The 19,845-nt window shown below is 31.1% G+C and overlaps 1 protein-coding gene across 1 annotated transcript; it reads right to left on the reverse strand.

Annotated features, from left to right (window-relative positions):
* Positions 1-1,824: 1,824 nt before the first annotated feature.
* On the reverse strand, positions 1,825-11,896 carry LOC138307587 (LITAF domain-containing protein-like). Its single transcript, XM_069248389.1, has 3 exons — positions 11,771-11,896; positions 3,243-3,453; positions 1,825-2,568 (listed from the first exon to the last, which is right to left on the reverse strand). Exons 1-3 carry the CDS (start codon positions 11,820-11,822, stop codon positions 2,460-2,462), a joined length of 372 nt encoding a protein of 123 aa, XP_069104490.1. The 5' UTR covers positions 11,823-11,896; the 3' UTR covers positions 1,825-2,459.
* Between the last annotated feature and the right edge of the window lie 7,949 nt (positions 11,897-19,845).

Here is a 19,845-nt window from a genome sequence, read left to right on the forward strand (position 1 = left end):
ATTAGTGTTCATTGTTGAAATGTTATGAAATGAGTAAGAAGTTGTTTTTTGTTTCATGCAATGTACCCTAACATGATTGTTTACGGTAAACACACGTTCCTTTTAAGAAGCATTGAATCATTCGCACAATAATTTGGATTATCTCCCTTCACATTTAGTTCTTTCTATTATCTATTTTTGTGATTAATTTCAGAATAGGAGCGTACATGTATAAGTATGGCATATGAAACGCTGCAATATTGAATTCGTACATTTTATATTTTTGTTCTAAAAATAAATATTTGTTCTTAGAAAAAAAATGTCCAATAACATATTAAATTCATATATTAAAAAAAGTAAAGACGTGTTCACAAATATAATTATATGGTCAAAAAATGAATATATAGTCAAAAAAATTATTTTGTAAAAAGAATAAATATATGATCAAAAAATAAATAAATGGTAAAAAAAATAGAAATCTATATGGTCAAAATATATTTATATATATATATATTCTTAACCTAAACTTAAAATAATATATTATGTATTCATAAAAATGAATGTATGTTCATAAGAAGCAAATATAAAAATGAGTATACTGTAAGTATACCCTTCCTATAACAAATAAACACATTATACCGTGGATGTCCACTGGCAGTGTACGTTTAGATGTGTACTACTATCACCAATATTACATACCGACAGACGGTAATTAAAACCGCCCACTGTTAGTTATAGTCTGTCTATCCATTGATCAATACACACAGTATTGCTAGGCAATTGTCAACAGAACGGGAAAACAAACGACTGTCGTGGGTAAGATTTAAACTCAGCCCTATTAATAATATTCACGACGTACCAGGGTTAATTTACTCTCGATATGTCCGCACCTGGGCTATGTTTTAACAAACCTGAAGGCATATCAGGGAATAAAAAAGATTTCGTATGCAGAGTAACAGACAGCGATACCAACTTCAAAGCAATACAGTGTTCCGGTACGAGATTCTTTTGATATACATCCTAGGACCAAACTACCTATCTCATCTGTTGTTGCTCACTTTGCCTTCGGTTTGGTTATGACATCGACCAGGGGTGGATATAACGACAGTATCGAGGATGATAAGTAAGCTCCGAATGACTATTATCTCAAATGATATGACCGTGTGATTGCGTTGTAGGCCCAGATTGTTTTCCAAATTGCAGTTCTAACATAAAAAGATGTCATTTTGTTTCTTTTTCCACATTTAAAGAGAGAAAGCAACATCTTATGTTTTTAAATTGTTATTTTTCTGTTTGATATATCCAATGACAATCAACATTCTATTATGACAGAGATTTATAGTAAAATTCATTTCAACGAGATATCTTTAATTGTAAAGATCAAGTGTTCGATATCTGAAACATATATTTTCATTGAACGTTGAAAATAATACTGGTTTAAACAATAACTGATATATGTTGTTATGTGTCATGAAAATAAACAATTAAAAGTGATAGGGTAATCTGTACAGTTTAGTTATCTAATCTTTACACAATCCCTTGGAATTTTTAACATTTCTTTTGGAATTTTTTTTATCGAAGAAATCGCTACGATATATTACATATGTAACATCCAACCAGAAGCGACGGTATTCACAGCGACGACCTGGTTATGAGTTGTAATCCAATGGGTATACTGTATATGTAAATAAGCGATTGGTAATGAGGAATTTGTAATTAGCTAGCTACATCTGCTCCTCCATGATTGGGAAATATAGAACATTTGCTTTAGATTTTGTAATATTTTATATATTGATGGATAAGATCAAATAATGTTCTGTTGTCACAAAAGATAACAACGTGGCATCAGTTTTATGACAGGTAAATTTATTTCAGTATATTATGCCTGGAAACAGTGTAAATGTTACATTTGTCATTTTCTACAATAGACTTAAATAAGTCAGGCGTTACCAATTATAAATAAAACTTACGTAAATCGTTACATAACTTCTACAGAAAGACAAAAATATCAAAGAACCACTTATTGTAATTATTGTAAAATTGTAGCATTTTTTTCAGTCGTAGTACGCGGTTCTTCATTTCCAAGGATATTTGGTGTCTGTATGAGGACAACGACAAAACGGCAAGTAAACTGCGTCGGCCGATCTGCTGCATTTGTTTGTTTGTATACCAACGAGGTAAACAAACAACATATACCCCGGTTATAACTCAATGGGACTCATTTACGTACCATGTGATACCCGATAACGTTTGTGCGTGACTATTGTATCTATTGGTGAAGGAATGTCGTCAAATGACGTTATCGCAGGATAACGTCATTTTTCAGCGGGAAGATTACAAAGAGTTACGTTCCATCACCACTTGAGATACTAGTCCTGTACAAATGTTAACGGGTGTCACGTGGTACGTGAATTAGTCCCAATGGTATATATAGCGTACGAGTATCACAGTTTGTTGGAGATGACCAATGAAATCCTTCGTTACATTTTGGTGTATCGTCCTAACTTTGTGCGGCAGTTTGGACAATTGTGGATGACGTCTTTACAGCTGTCCATGAAAAACGGGATTAAGAAGCAACCAAGAACACCACTGAAAAATTAATAAAAAAGAAAACATTATAGCTCAAGCTCTCTGTAACTAATGGTTTTCGTGGAAAATATAAATACTAAGGAATAAGGTTTCTCACATAATCTAAGTGTAAGATTAACGGAGCCCAGTTCCACGAATACTTATAATCTAAGAAATTTTTCCGAAGAATTTTTGTTTTGTTTCAGGAAATATTCTCTATTTCGAATTTTACTTTGATGAACTCTCAACTTGCAAAGGATTGTGCGTATCTCCTCAGTAAGTGAGCAGAGATATAACTTCGTGATGTTGTGGCAATGTCTACAGTGTAGCATGTAGAGTAACATAGATTTGAACTTTCAGTGTACATAAGTCCGTTTCAATACACGTTTTTATCTCCTTTTGATTTCTCTGTCCTCTAAACTTTGAGGAATAAGGAATAAACAGGATTTTGTAAGATGGCATTGGAGAAGCTTAGAAATAATTATAAGTTAACAGTCATTAACTTAAAATTTTCCATAGATAAGCATTACGGAAATTAAGACCATGAAGGAGAATTCCTTTACTTCAGATTTTACCTCAGCTCCTATGTAGGATTTTTAAGTTAAAGAACCCATCAAAGTTGAGGAATAATTGGATGAAATTCTATGAGAGTAGACCAATTATTTCAGACCACCAAGACTAAGAGAAAGTCTTACCCGAGTAAAGCAATAATAAGACAGCAGACCATCGTATTGACACCGGGCACGAATGTCATAACTGTCACGATATCCTGGCTACAGTTTGGGCACTGCATTCTCTGTGGCGTGTCCCGGAAGGACTTGACGATGGGGAGGGACTGTTGGGGTGCGTTCGTTACCACCACCATACCCGGCTGTCCCACCACGTGCTGCTGCTGCATCTGCATACCTGTAACACACATGGCCGACATTTACAAGTATTGTACACGTCCATATCTAAATGGTGATGAATACATGTAAATCTCGATAATACTATGGGTCTAAGAGAAAAACAGTTTTGATTTTTTTTGTTCCAACAAATTATTATTTTACTGTTTATAATGGTGTCTCATCTATATTTCATAATGTTAATACAGGTATATGTGAAAACGTATCACACTATGCGACAATGAGAAAACATCACATTGCACATTCGTGCACATGTGCGATCATGTTACGTCATCAAAGCTAATCAGAATTGTCAAACATTGAAAAGTCTTTGAATTTATTCAAGATGACAGCACAAGTCAGTATTTTCTCTGGGAGCTATCACTTATAGTAAATGTTATATGTGAGAACACTTTAGATAAAAGAAAACTATCTATTATTACAGTGGATTGTCAAAGTATGGTGACAAGAGGCGTAGATTTGTCTAAAACATTACATGTCCATGATTTGTCTAATACATTACACGTAGACAATTGTGTTTGGGTAAGAGAAAACCCGTTACTATATATACACTATACATGTGATGGTTATTGAGAGAAAGACGAGATTTAAAACTATTAAGCTGTGTACCTTATACGACTCTTAACACTTGTGTTCAAACAAAACGTCAACGTGATTGACCTCTTTAAACAAAGTTATTAAAAATATATTTACTGAAGTTAAGTTACTGTCATATTACACGACGTAAAACAAAGTTATTAGATATATATTTACTGAAGATAAGTTACTATCATATCACACGACGTAAAACAAAGTTATTAGATATATATTTACTGAAGTTAAGTTACTGTCATATTACACGACGTAAAACAAAGTTATTAGATATATATTTACTGAAGATAAGTTACTATCATATCACACGACGTAAAACAAAGTTATTAGATATATATTTACTGAAGTTAAGTTACTATCATATCACACGACGTAAAACAAAGTTATTAGATATATATTTACTGAAGTTAAGTTACTATCATATCACACGACGTAAAACAAAGTTATTAGATATATATTTACTGAAGTTAAGTTACCATCATATTACACGAAGTAAAACAAAGTTATGAGATATATATTTACTGAAGTTAAGTTACTATCATATCACACGACGTAAAACAAAGTTATTAGATATATATTTTCTGAAGTTAAGTTACCATCATATTACACGACGTAAAACAAAGTTATTAGATATATATTTACTGAAGTTAAGTTACTATCATATTACATGAAGTAAAACAAAGTTATTAGATATATATTTACTGAAGTTAAGTTACTATCATATCACACGACGTAAAACAAAGTTATTAGATATATATTTACTGAAGTTAAGTAACTATCATATCACACGACGTAAAACAAAGTTATTAGATATATATTTACTGAAGTTAAGTTACTATCATATCACACGACGTAAAACAAAGTTATTAGATATATATTTACTGAAGTTAAGTTACTATCATATTACACGAAGTAAAACAAAGTTATTAGATACATATTTACTGAAGTTAAGATACTATCATATCACACGACGTAAAACAAAGTTATTAGATATATATTTACTGAAGTTAAGTTACTATCATATCACACGAAGTAAAACAAAGTTATTAGATATATATTTACTGAAGTTAAGTTACTATCATATCACACGACGTAAAACAAAGTTATTAGATATATATTTACTGAAGTTAAGTTACTATCATATTACACGACGTAAAACAAAGTTATTAGATATATATTTACTGAAGTTAAGTTACTATCATATCACACGACGTAAAACAAAGTTATTAGATATATATTTACTGAAGTTAAGTTACTATCATATCACACGACGTAAAACAAAGTTATTAGATATATATTTACTGAAGTTAAGTTACTATCATATCACACGACGTAAAACAAAGTTATTAGATATATATTTACTGAAGTTAAGTTACTATCATATCACACGACGTAAAACAAAGTTATTAGATATATATTTACTGAAGTTAAGTTACTATCCTATCACACGACGTAAAACAAAGTTATTAGATATATATATTTACTGAAGTTAAGTTACTATCATATCACACACGACGTAAAACAAAGTTATTAGATATATATTTACTGAAGTTAAGTTACTATCATATCACACGACGTAAAACAAAGTTATTAGATATATATTTACTGAAGTTAAGTTACTGTCATATTACACGACGTAAAACAAAGTTATTAGATATATATTTACTGAAGTTAAGTTACTATCATATCACACGACGTAAAACAAAGTTATTAGGATATATATTTACTGAAGTTAAGTTACTATCATATTACACGATGTAAAACAAAGTTATTAGATATATATATTTACTGAAGTTAAGTTACTATCATATACACGACGTAAAACAAAGTTATTAGATATATATTTACTGAAGTTAAGTTACTATCATATCACACGACGTAAAACAAAGTTATTAGATATATATTTACTGAAGTTAAGTTACTATCATATCACACGACGTAAAACAAAGTTATTAGATATATATTTACTGAAGTTAAGTTACTATCATATCACACGACGTAAAACAAAGTTATTAGATATATATTTACTGAAGTTAAGTTACTATCATATCACACGACTAAAACAAAGTTATTAGATATATATTTACTGAAGTTAAGTTACTATCATATCACACGACGTAAAACAAAGTTATTAGATATATATTTACTAAAGTTAAGTTACTATCATATCACACGACGTAAAACAAAGTTATTAGATATATATTTACTGAAGTTAAGTTACTATCATATTACACGATGTAAAACAAAGTTATTAGATATATATTTACTGAAGTTAAGTTACTATCATATCACACGACGTAAAACAAAGTTATTAGATATATATTTACTGAAGTTAAGTTACTATCATATCACACGACGTAAAACAAAGTTATTAGATATATATTTACTGAAGTTAAGTTACTATCATATTACACGACGTAAAACAAAGTTATTAGATATATATTTACTGAAGTTAAGTTACTATCATATTACACGACGTAAAACAAAGTTATTAGATATATATTTACTGAAGTTAAGTTACTATCATATCACACGACGTAAAACAAAGTTATTAGATATATATTTACTGAAGTTAAGTTACTATCATATTACACGACGTAAAACAAAGTTATTAGATATATATTTACTGAAGTTAAGTTACTATCATATCACACGACGTAAAACAAAGTTATTAGATATATATTTACTGAAGTTAAGTTACTATCATATCACACGACGTAAAACAAAGTTATTAGATATATATTTACTGAAGTTAAGTTACTATCATATCACACGACGTAAAACAAAGTTATTAGATATATATTTACTGAAGTTAAATTACTATCATATCACACGACGTAAAACAAAGTTATTAGATATATATTTACTGAAGTTAAGTTACTATCATATCACACGACGTTAAACAAAGTTATTAGATATATATTTACTAAAGTTAAGTTACTATCATATCACACGACGTAAACAAAGTTATTAGATATATATTTACTGAAGTTAAGTTACTATCATATCACACGACGTTAAAACAATGTTATTAGATATATATTTACGAAGTTAAGTTACTATCATATTACACGACGTAAAACAAAGTTATTAGATATATATTTACTGAAGTTAAGTTACTATCATATCACACGACGTTAAACAAAGTTATTATATATATATTTACTGAAGTTAAGTTACTATCATATCACACGACGTAAAACAAAGTTATTAGATATATATTTACTGAAGTTAAGTTACTATCATATCACACGACGTAAAACAAAGTTATTAGATATATATTTACTAAAGTTAAGTTACTATCATATCACACGACGTAAAACAAAGTTATTAGATATATATTTACTGAAGTTAAGTTACTATCATATCACACGACGTAAAACAAAGTTATTAGATATATATTTACGAAGTTAAGTTACTATCATATCACACGACGTAAAACAAAGTTATTAGATATATATTTACTGAAGTTAAGTTACTATCATATTATACGACGTAAAACAAAGTTATTAGATATATATTTACTGAAGTTAAGTTACTATCATATTACACGACATAAAAACAAAGTTATTAGATATATATTTACTGAAGTTAAGTTATATCATATTACACGACGTAAAAATAGGTTATTAGATATATATTTACTGAAGTTAAGTTACATCATATCACACGACGTAAAAATAGGTTATTAGATATATATTTACTGAAGTTAAGTTACTGTCATATTACACGACGTAAAACAAAGTTATTAGTTTATATATTTACTGAAGTTAAGTTACTATCATATTACACGACGTAAAAAAAAGTTATTAGATATATATTTACTAAAGTTAAGTTACTATCATATCACACGACGTAAAACAAAGTTATTAGATATATATTTACTGAAGTTAAGTTACTATCATATCACACGACGTAAAACAAAGTTATTAGATATATATTTACTGAAGTTAAATTACTATCATATCACACGACGTAAAACAAAGTTATTAGATATATATTTACTGAAGTTAAGTTACTATCATATCACACGACGTTAAACAAAGTTATTAGATATATATTTACTAAAGTTAAGTTACTATCATATCACACGACGTAAAACAAAGTTATTAGATATATATTTACTGAAGTTAAGTTACTATCATATCACACGACGTTAAACAATGTTATTAGATATATATTTACCGAAGTTAAGTTACTATCATATTACACGACGTAAAACAAAGTTATTAGATATATATTTACTGAAGTTAAGTTACTATCATATCACACGACGTTAAACAAAGTTATTATATATATATTTACTGAAGTTAAGTTACTATCATATCACACGACGTTAAACAAAGTTATTAGATATATATTTACTGAAGTTAAGTTACTATCATATCACACGACGTAAAACAAAGTTATTAGATATATATTTACTAAAGTTAAGTTACTATCATATCACACGACGTAAAACAAAGTTATTAGATATATATTTACTGAAGTTAAGTTACTATCATATCACACGACGTTAAACAAAGTTATTAGATATATATTTACCGAAGTTAAGTTACTATCATATCACACGACGTAAAACAAAGTTATTAGATATATATTTACTGAAGTTAAGTTACTATCATATTATACGACGTAAAACAAAGTTATTAGATATATATTTACTGAAGTTAAGTTACTATCATATTACACGACATAAAACAAAGTTATTAGATATATATTTACTGAAGTTAAGTTATTATCATATTACACGACGTAAAAATAGGTTATTAGATATATATTTACTGAAGTTAAGTTACTGTCATATCACACGACGTAAAACAAAGTTATTAGATATACATTTACTGAAGTTAAGTTACTATCATATCACACGACGTAAAACTATTATATGATGTCTGCAGTGCTGGACTATTCATCACGTCTGTCTATTACTTGTTGCTTGGATCAATGGGATTAATGGGAATCACAATCCCGTTATACACTGATTGTGTCGTACACCTGTGGCATGTTATTGTTAAGATTTTTTGTACACGTGTTGTTAATTACGTCACAACATGTTATGTTTGGTGAAATTGATTCCCTATTGAAGGTGTGTGAGGTATGGTGATAGGTATATATGTGTGTCCTAATTATACTGACCACTGTATAACTAGTTTACGTACCATTACTGACCACTGGTTTATACGACCACTGTGTATATGTTATACACTTTACAACTTACAGTAAGCGGATTGTTTACGGCGTAATTTACTATCAATATTATAAACATTTTAGTCAGGCCGATTTTATTTCGAAGTTGACATCGTCGCTCCTGGCAACCGTCAATGCCTTGTATAAATAGATGCAATCGATATTTGATTTCAGGTGGACTAATTGATCTAACGAGCGCCAGCATATATACCAACTATACCCTAGAATCAAAGTTCCCGGACACTGGACATACACCGTCTCTTAAGATTTCACAAAAGTCCACAAAATTCCTAGTTCCTCATTTAACTATAGACTTATTTGTGAATCAAATGGCAATCTTCCAATGATTGTCAGTAACCGATTTGCAAATATACCATTCATGTATCATTATAAATCCACTATTTAATTCTGAATATATGTATGGATATTGTAAAGTACAGGAGAGGGAGTGGGGCCAAATTCTTTGGGGGCTGAGTGTATGCATGTAGCAATGCAGAGTAAAATGGTGAAAACACTTTATTTTTGAAGAACATTCTTAGGATGGGGCGGTGTTTTTACTTGAACCTAAATCAAGATCTGGATCCGTCACAAGAACAAAATTGGCCGAGTATTGACGAAGTTATGGCTTGATGAATCGAGAAATTTACGAAAAATATGCTAGATAGACATTTCCCTGTCCGGTCGAAATGTAGTCTCGGCTCTAATGGGCACCTCAAGAACCCAGCCAAAATCACAAAATCTACGCTTGTGGTGGTAAACAGCACCCATAACTGTGTTCATCCACAATCTCCTTTGGAGTTGTCATGACCCATACTTTGTAGAAACTCCATTTAAATATCGTGTAGCTCACTTACTTAACCGTCACCGCCATGTTCATTTGTTCTTCGGAATGCTTCTCGAGTTTACAAACGAGCACAACATTTCATAATTTGCATAATGTAGTCAAGATATGTAAAGTCGAAAAGCGTTCCGAGAGAAAAATGAACATGGCGGTGACGGTTAAAGTAAGTGAGCTACACGATGTTTAAATGGAGTTTCTACAAAGTACGGGTCATAACACCTCCAAAGGAGATTATGGATGAACACAGTTATGGGTACTGTTTACCACCACAAGCGTAGATTTTGTGATTTTGGCTTGGTTTTTGAGGTACCCAGTAGTGCCGAGACGACATTTCGACCGGACAGAGAAATGTCTACCTAGCATATTTTTCGTAAATTTTCCGATTCATCAAGCCATAACTTCGTCAATACTTGGCCAGTTTTGTTCATCAAACACTCAATGGAAATTAATTCTCTTTAAGGTAAGATATCCGTCAATGTTGTATAGAACCCATTTATTAAAATAATCACGGTTTTCAAAAAATAGGTCCGTTTTTCCCGACCGCCGAGTTCATACCCTTGATACTATAATATATATATATGTATACTAATTAATAGTTCGTGCCAGGTCCCTGTGCGTTTAGTAGGTAGGGAAGTGGTACAATATACTTAATTAGGAGTGGCGATTATCCTAAAGTGTACTAAAATCACTGACTGGGGTTAATTGGATATATTTTTGAATAGCTTTACACTCTCCAAGAAAACAAGTTATGTGTATTTGGAGCTCCGGTTGCGTAAGATTTACAGGACACAGATGTGGACGAACACAAGGTTTAAACACTCTTAGGCGTCGTAAAACCTTAAAATTGTATTACCAATAGCGAATAACAAGTTATAGATGAATGATATCCCCATGACGTTTGTTACCGATAGATCTTTTCACATGTGAAATATTTGTACGATTTTGACAAGTGCGTTAAACTTATGATTTAATCGCGAGTTATTCTGGTTGTGAAACCTTCGTCGTTTTGGAGGAAATAAAGAGAACAATATTTGGTAGTACTTTAACATGGTGTGGTGTTTGTAAGACATTAACTGTGTGAACCGATTAACGTCCAGTCTATTGGGATATTTATAATACACTCGTTTCCATAGCAACCGCCATTACTAGAATAGGATATGAAAGAAACACAATGTAAGCTCTTTACGTACATCTGTTTTAACATTATCAATTTAAAGAAATATAATTACGTTTTGTAACACGAGTTGTATTTTTGAACTGTTTTATAACGCATCAACATTTACTTTAAAAAAAAAAAAAAAAAACTTTTTATTGAAAATACAGTTATCAACTAATTTAATTACACGTTTTGGGTAATACTAAATTATTTGTTCAATATGGAAAATAGATTGATTGATATAAAGCAAGGTTTCTAATTAGCAACTCGTTAATATTAAAAAGCTAGAAAATAGCGCATTTAAACAAATAAAGTGTAGAAAATGCTGTATTTGAGTTGTCCTGTTACTACCACTAAATATTTATTACATTGTAGATTACGTTCTGTTACACATTACACTGTATATTACCATGCACTTTTCTGACGAACCATAATGTTCTAATCGATAAATAATAAATAAACGTTTTTAATTCTAAATTGGCGGAATGCGTATGGAATGAATGAATTAACTAATTAATTTAAATGATGTTAATTAATTACCTGGGTTGTATCCAACCTGTTGTTGCATACCGGGGTAGGGTTGTTGCTGCATGTTTAAATTCCTCGTCACAACCAACGTTCGACTACAACGGTTTTCCAAACTACTGAGTTGGTTTTGAATTATACTCTTAGTTTTATTTTGGTTATGTGTCCGGACTTGACCGCTGTCATTCACGTAAGCTCAATCAAGTTGTGGTCAATACGAGCGATTTGAGACCGTCAGTATTTAATGTGGTCATTGTTCAATAGTCATTTAACCGTGTCCACTGGCCGTTCCGGCCGCCACGTGTTTAGCAGGTTGTTTAGCAACTGTCAACAGTTACTAAGTTTTGACCAGTGCCGGACATAATGATGACCGTTATACGGAAGGCTATACGTGTCGTGTAGTGTTTCGTTATAACGAGGTAAGTTACATGTACCTCAACGTTGCAATATAACGAGACTATATATATATCTCGTTATAACGAGATAGCTATCTTGTCATATCGAGATAGTTATCTTGTTATAACGAGATATATGTAGTTATCGTGTTTTAATTATTATAACGAGATAATTATCTTGATACAGGTTTGTAGCGAACTCGAGATAGCTTATTTATGGTAACGAGATAACGATTAGATCTTGTTATATCGAGATAACTATTAGATCTTGTTATGACGAGATAACGATTAGATCTTGTTATGACGAGATAACGATTAGATCTTGTTATATCGAAATAACGATTTAATCTTGTTATATCGAGATAACTATTATATCTTGTTATTACGAGATAACAATTAGATCTTATTATAATGATATAACGATTAGATCTTGTTATATCGAGATAACTATTATATCTTTTATGACGAGATAACGATTAGATATTGTTAGTACAAGATAATTTTATATTAGATCATGTTATAATGAGATAACACATAGATATTGTTAGTACAAGATAACTATATATTAGATCTCGTTATGACGAGATAGCGATTAGGTCTTGTTATATCGAGATAACTATTGGATCTTGTTATGACGAGATAACTATTAGATCTTGTTATGACGAGATAACTATTAGATCTTGTTATCACGAGATAACTATTAGATCTTGTTACCACGAGATAAATATTAGATCTTGTTATGACGAGATAACTATTAGATCTTGTTATCACGAGATAACTATTAGATCTTATTATGACGAGATAACGATTAGATATTGTTATGACGAGATATTAGATCTTGTTATGACGAGATAACTATTAGATCTTGTTATGACGAGATAGCGATTAGATCCTGTTATGACGAGATAACGCTTAGATATTGTTTGTACAAGATCACTATATATTAGATCTTGTTATGACGAGATCGCGATTAGATATTGTTAGTACAAGATAACTATATATTAGATCTTGTTATGACGAGATCACGCTTAGATATTGTTTGTACAAGATCACTATATATTAGATCTTGTTATGACGAGATAGCGATTAGATCTTGTTATAACGAGATAACTATTAGATCCTGTTATGACGAGATAACTATTAGATCTTGTTATAACGAGATAACTATTAGATCCTGTTATGACGAGATAACTATTAGATCTTGTTATAACGAGATAACTATTAGATCCTGTTATGACGAGATAGCGATTAGATTTTGTTATAGTACAAGATAACTATATATTAGATCCTGTTATGACGTGATAGCGATTAGATCTTGTTATAACGAGATAACTATTAGATCCTGTTATGACGAGATAACTATTAGATCTTGTTATAGTACAAGATAACTATATATTAGATCTTGTTATAATGAGAAAACTTTTGGAACTTGTTATAACAAGATATATAACTATCAGTTATATACAGTATAATTATCAGTTATATACAGTATAACTATCAGTTATATACAGTATAATTATCAGTTATATACAGTATAATTATCAGTTATATACAGTATAATTATCAGTTATATACATTGTAACGGTGTCTTCACGTTCAGACAACATATTGTATCCTAATATTGTAAAATTGACAACAGTAGGGGCTGGTTACATGTAAGTTATAGTTTGTTGTAAAATGATTTTGATATGTACCATAAAGTCACAGTAGATACATACAATTTACTAATACTTTTATTACAAATCAGTACTCTAGTTTGATTATGTAATACTATAATATACTTTCATAATATAAATCTTTTAGAAATAACATTACATTCATGTACATTAAGATCTTTTATACACAAAACATACATGTATTCTAAATCAGAATTTCTTTCTGAATAACTAAGCTAAACCAACAAATAAATTTTGTTTTCAAATATTTTTTTTTATTTTTTTTTTTATTTTCTCGTTCTCTTATATATTAAATAAGTTCTTCTATATGCTCGTATATGTAGGTTTTTTATGTAAATGATACTGAGAAATTGTATGCTAACACTGGTAAAACTATGATTAGAAATATGACTATTAAGTCTGTTACCACGATATGACAGAAATAAATGCCAAGCAGTCAATAAATTTCAAGGGGAACATATATATATGAATATACATTACATATATATAATGTCTAGATTACATTATTTTGGGATAGTTTTATAACAAGTAAAAAACTTACATGTCATAATATACCATTGAAGCTTTACATTTCTTTGTTCTTGAAGTAATACTACAACTAATAATGATTTATTTTACTAGTGCCACTCATTTGTTCATGTAAACACACGGTACACTATATTTTAATGAAAATGTCCAGCCTAAAAGACATACACATGGAGCCGCGCGGGCTCCGTACTTACGAACACACTGTTATAATATAAACATTGGATACAATATAATACATGATATCATTTTAAAAAAATGAACGTCTCTTTTTAAAACACTGGACACAGAACAAGCTAAAATCGGTTGAATTTCACTGTTTGACAACATCTTTTTTTTTTTAATTTTTTATTTTCGAACATTTTACACAGTATATATAAATGGACACTAACACACAAACACTTGCATATGCACTCATTCACAATACTTAAGAACATCAAATTGTACGTTTTGAGACATCCATAAAAACATATATTAACCATTAATAGCAAACCATAACGCACATATATGCATGCACTCACTCCCTCTCTCTCTAACACACATACACACACACACACTCACATACATACAGACAGACAGACAGAGACAGACATACTAAAGAAGAAAGATAAGAAGGAAGAAGAGGGAGGAGGTACCGTTACACATACACTATATTATAGTTTAAATATATTATATTAAATAAAAAAAAAATAATGAAAAATTATTCTGAAGAATCGTTGTGCTGATCAGCTATATAAACCCTAACAAAAGATAAAAAGAAAATTAAAGTAAGTTAGTTGTAGTAAAAGACTAAGAGAAAGACTAGGGTAAAGGTATATACTTAAAGGTCCAATAAAGGTTTCCATTTCCTCCAGCCTATTTCAAATTGCCTTTTAACATGGTCACTTTGACTAAAAAACATATATTTTTGAACTAAAAAAATATCCTTAATTATATTAATAAGAGCATTGATATTTAAGGAGTTGCTAAGACATCTGGTTTTATAAATGTAATGTTTCATTATTATCAAAATTTCATTGTCAACAGAGCTACAATTTTGTAAAACTATTCCAAAAAGAAATGAATCTTTATTATATGCAAAGGGAATAAACAATAAATCTAATATGTGTTTGACAACATCTAATAAAACCTATCATCAGAATTAAGTTCAAAACGTCATTATTTATACTTATATCTCTATCAAAACGTCTTCGGCGTTCTTCATTATATACGTAAAAGGTTCAATCACACAATATAGTGATTAATTTTCTATTTTGTTAAAAATACAATATTTACATAACGGATACCACATAAACATGGAATTCCACAAGGAGTGGTAACATTACATGTTTATATACGTTTCTGGGTATACATGTACTTATCTTCCCACGGCTGACCTTTGGCCAGTATAATGCTTAGTTTTGACCAATATATATATACATTGCGTACAAGTGTTCTTCGATATACCATTTCAGAAATCCTACATAGAATGATAGATAGCTAGCTAAATCAAAATTTCAAATATCAACTAAACACTGAAACATATCATGGCAAGATCATTTCAACATAGAACTTGTCCGTGCAAATCGAATTTAATGAAAACAAACAAACAAAATCTTCAAATGCACGACTTGAGATTAAATAGAAATTTCACAAAACAGTATAAAATTTTCCGATTTGTACACATCGCATGTTTTTATCCATCATAGAAGTAATATAACTGAGGAATATGAAAATTTCGAATTGTCTTTATCATAATTGACGTGTAGATATGACGAATTTAATTAATAATATATTGAACAATCACATATCATATACAGAGGATTGCTGAGGTCATCGATAAACTCATTAAATATTCATCGTCGTCATGGTAGCTATTGTGTAGTAATCTATGGACTGTCAATGTCACTATCAATCACATTTCACAGTATACGTTCCTATGGTAACCAGGGTAAGATTTCTATAGTATACGATACATATTTTGAAATCCTATCATCATAAAGTTAAACTTTGGAATTTTTCATCATCATTGTCAATTTGCGGTCTTTTTATATTGGATCATTGGTGTTTTACGGGAGAAGACGGACCATAAGTGAAAATTCTTAAACTTGTGTCTGATCCCATTATATACGTTAATCCGCTCAGGCTCTGTGTAAGTCTCGACCGTTAGCCGTGAGAAGTATACAATGTACATATTCAGTTATGATCGATGGAGTATTGATAGCAGTATTGACTTATCTCGGAAAACATAAGATGGTTAATGGGTATAAAACACAGACTGTGTCAAACGCATCCTCTATACTCAAGGGGTTATTATCACTGACGTTATATCCACCCCTTTTGATTATATCATAGTAAAACTGGAGGCAGTTCAGGAGAAAAAAATCTGACCAATTAGAGGTCTGCAGATACTTCCTCTGAATATTAAAGAGAGAGCGACGTCCAACTTCACAGCAACAGTCAACCACAGTGTACCGTTATACAACATCAAAGGATCAAATTACTCATGTTTTGAATTGTTTGTTTGTTTGTTTGTTTGATTATTTTAACGTCCTTTTAACAGCCTCCAGTTTTACCAAATGCGATAGTCTAGGGGTTTATATAACACCAGTATGAAAGGGAAATCAAGGACAATGAAATCTGGGTAAGACGATGTTGTGTAAACAGTATCAAGCGATTCTGGGTTTTTGAAACTAGAGTATAGTCCTAACTAAATTTCCAGGATGATGCGATGATGCAACTTTGTGAACTAAAAAAAGGAGAAACCGGAGACACAACAAAGAAATGGAAAAAAAACTCCCGCAAATTGGCAATAAGGAACAGCCCTGGTCGGTGCCCCAAAATCACGTTAACTCCAGATTCAAGCTATACAAACCTAAATTCCTCAATACGAGTACGTTCGGATTGAATATAGTCTTAAGACGGAATTAATCCCCAAGAGGTCACGCATAAATCGATCAACTAACTACTATACAGTGTAGTTATATATAGGTAGTATTTAAGTTATATATACATATAGGTAGATTAAAACCACTAGTACAAACGATACACCTGGGACGTCTGCACGTTAAATTAATATAGAATATAATACATAGTAAGTAAACAAACAATATATGCAGGTCAATATATATGTGTGTGTAAATGCATATTTTTATAACAAGTATTCAGCTCGTATTTATAATAATATATAAATGATTATATATAATAAAACATTATGCTAATTAACTCGCATATGTATTGTTGCTAGAGGTGGAAGTACAGTGTAGTATGAAAGGTGTACATGTGCTTTTTTATTTTAATCAATTTTCTAGTATGAAACCTTAATTTGATATTAAACTATCAACAGGTATATTTAGAAATTTACTGTAGATAAGTTTATAATATACTTATACAAAAAATTGTCTAAATCTAAGTTAATAGTACATAATTTAATAATAATATTATAATGTATACCATTGTAACGGATTCAGGAAAGGATCAATATATGCCTATTTTCCACTCCTTTTGTTGATCAATAAAATATTTTGAATTTAATATATACATCTGTGATTTTATATCGCCCATGGTCATTCAATTTACGGCACTAGTTTTGTAATCTAGGTATAGGATAAACCACGAGTTGGTGTAGAATAGGCTAGAGAAAACACACCTATCGAGGGCCGAAGGTTGTTGCCCGAGGTAGGGTGTTTTCTCTGGCCTATTCTACACCAACTCGTAGTTAATCCAACTTAAAAAATTCTCATCCCCTGCTGAACCCCATCAAACATTGCAACAATTCAACTATCCAACTGTTGGATAATTGAATAGAACTTAATTGATTACACAGGTAAATCATGTTTATTCTATGGTCTATGGTGGCCCGTTAGTGCCATTTACTAATGGAGGGCTGAAGTTGGTTGCGAGTTCCTAGTTCCTAGTTCCGTTTAATAAACGGAACTAGGAACCAGACCCGAGTTCCGTTTAACTTAAACGGAACTAGGAACCAGACCCGAGTTCCGTTTAACTTAAACGGAACTAGGAACCAGACCCGAGTTCCGTTTAAGCTTATACGGAACTAGGAACCAGACCCGAGTTCCGTTTAACAAACATACTGGCCAACGAGCGGAGTTCCGTTTATTAGGATTTCTACCTCTTATAAGATAATAAATTACATATGTTATAAAGGAATCTAGCTCTGAGCTTCAGGAACGATACAACTTATATAATTTATCTCTATAACACAGATTTTCTTAAACGGATCTGATACCTAGACCTCAGTTCCGTTTAACTTAAACGGAACTAGGAACCAGACCCGAGTTCCGTTTAACTTAAACGGAACTAGGAACCAGACCCGAGTTCCGTTTAACAAAAATACTGGTCAACGAGCCGAGTTCCGTTTATTAGGATTTCTACCTCTAATTGCATGTTCAATTACATATTATATATAGGAATTGAACTCTGAGCTTTCAGCAACGATACAACACAGAATTAATCTCTATAACACAGATTTCCTTAAACGGATCTGATACCTAGACCTCAGTTCCGTTTAACTTAAACGGAACTAGGAACCAGACCCGAGTTCCGTTTAAGCTTATACGGAACTAGGAACCAGACCCGAGTTCCGTTTAAGAAAAGTACTGGTCAACGAGCCGAGTTCCGTTTATTAGGATTTCTACCTCTAATTGTATGTTCAATTACATATGATATATAGGAATCGATCTCTGAGCTTTCAGCAACGATACAACACAGAATTAATCTCTATAACACAGATTTCCTTAAACGGATCTGATACCTAGACCTCAGTTCCGTTTAACTTAAACGGAACTAGGAACCAGACCCGAGTTCCGTTTAACTTAAACGGAACTAGGAACCAGACCCGAGTTCCGTTTAAGAAAAGTACTGGTCAACGAGCCGAGTTCCGTTTATTAGGATTTCTACCTCTAATTGTATGTTCAATTACATATGATATATAGGAATCGAACTCTGAGCTTTCAGCAACGATACAACACAGAATTAATCTCTATAACACAGATTTCCTTAAACGGATCTGATACCTAGACCTCAGTTCCGTTTAACTTAAACGGAACTAGGAACCAGACTCGAGTTCCGTTTAACACAAATATATTGGTCAATGAGCCGAGTTCCGTTTAATAGGATTTTTACCTCTTATAAGATATTAAATTACATATGTTATAAAGGAATCTAGCTCTGAGCTTTCAGGAATGATACAACAGAGAATTAATCTCTATAACACAGATTTCCTTAAACATATCTGACACCTAGACCCCAGTTCCGTTTTGCTTAAATGGAACTAGGAACCAGACCTTAGTTCCACTTAACACAAATACTGGTCAACCAGCCGGGTTCCATTTATTAGAATTTCTACCTCTTATAAGATGTTTAATTACCATTGTAATACAGGAATCGAACTTAAAGCTTCCATGAATAATACAACACAGAATCAATATATTTAACACAGAATTTCATCAGCGGGTTTGACACCTAGACCCCGGTTCCGTTTAACTTAAACGGAACT

This window comes from Argopecten irradians, chromosome 14 (assembly GCF_041381155.1).
Source record: "Argopecten irradians isolate NY chromosome 14, Ai_NY, whole genome shotgun sequence".
Taxonomy (NCBI): domain Eukaryota; kingdom Metazoa; phylum Mollusca; class Bivalvia; order Pectinida; family Pectinidae; genus Argopecten; species Argopecten irradians.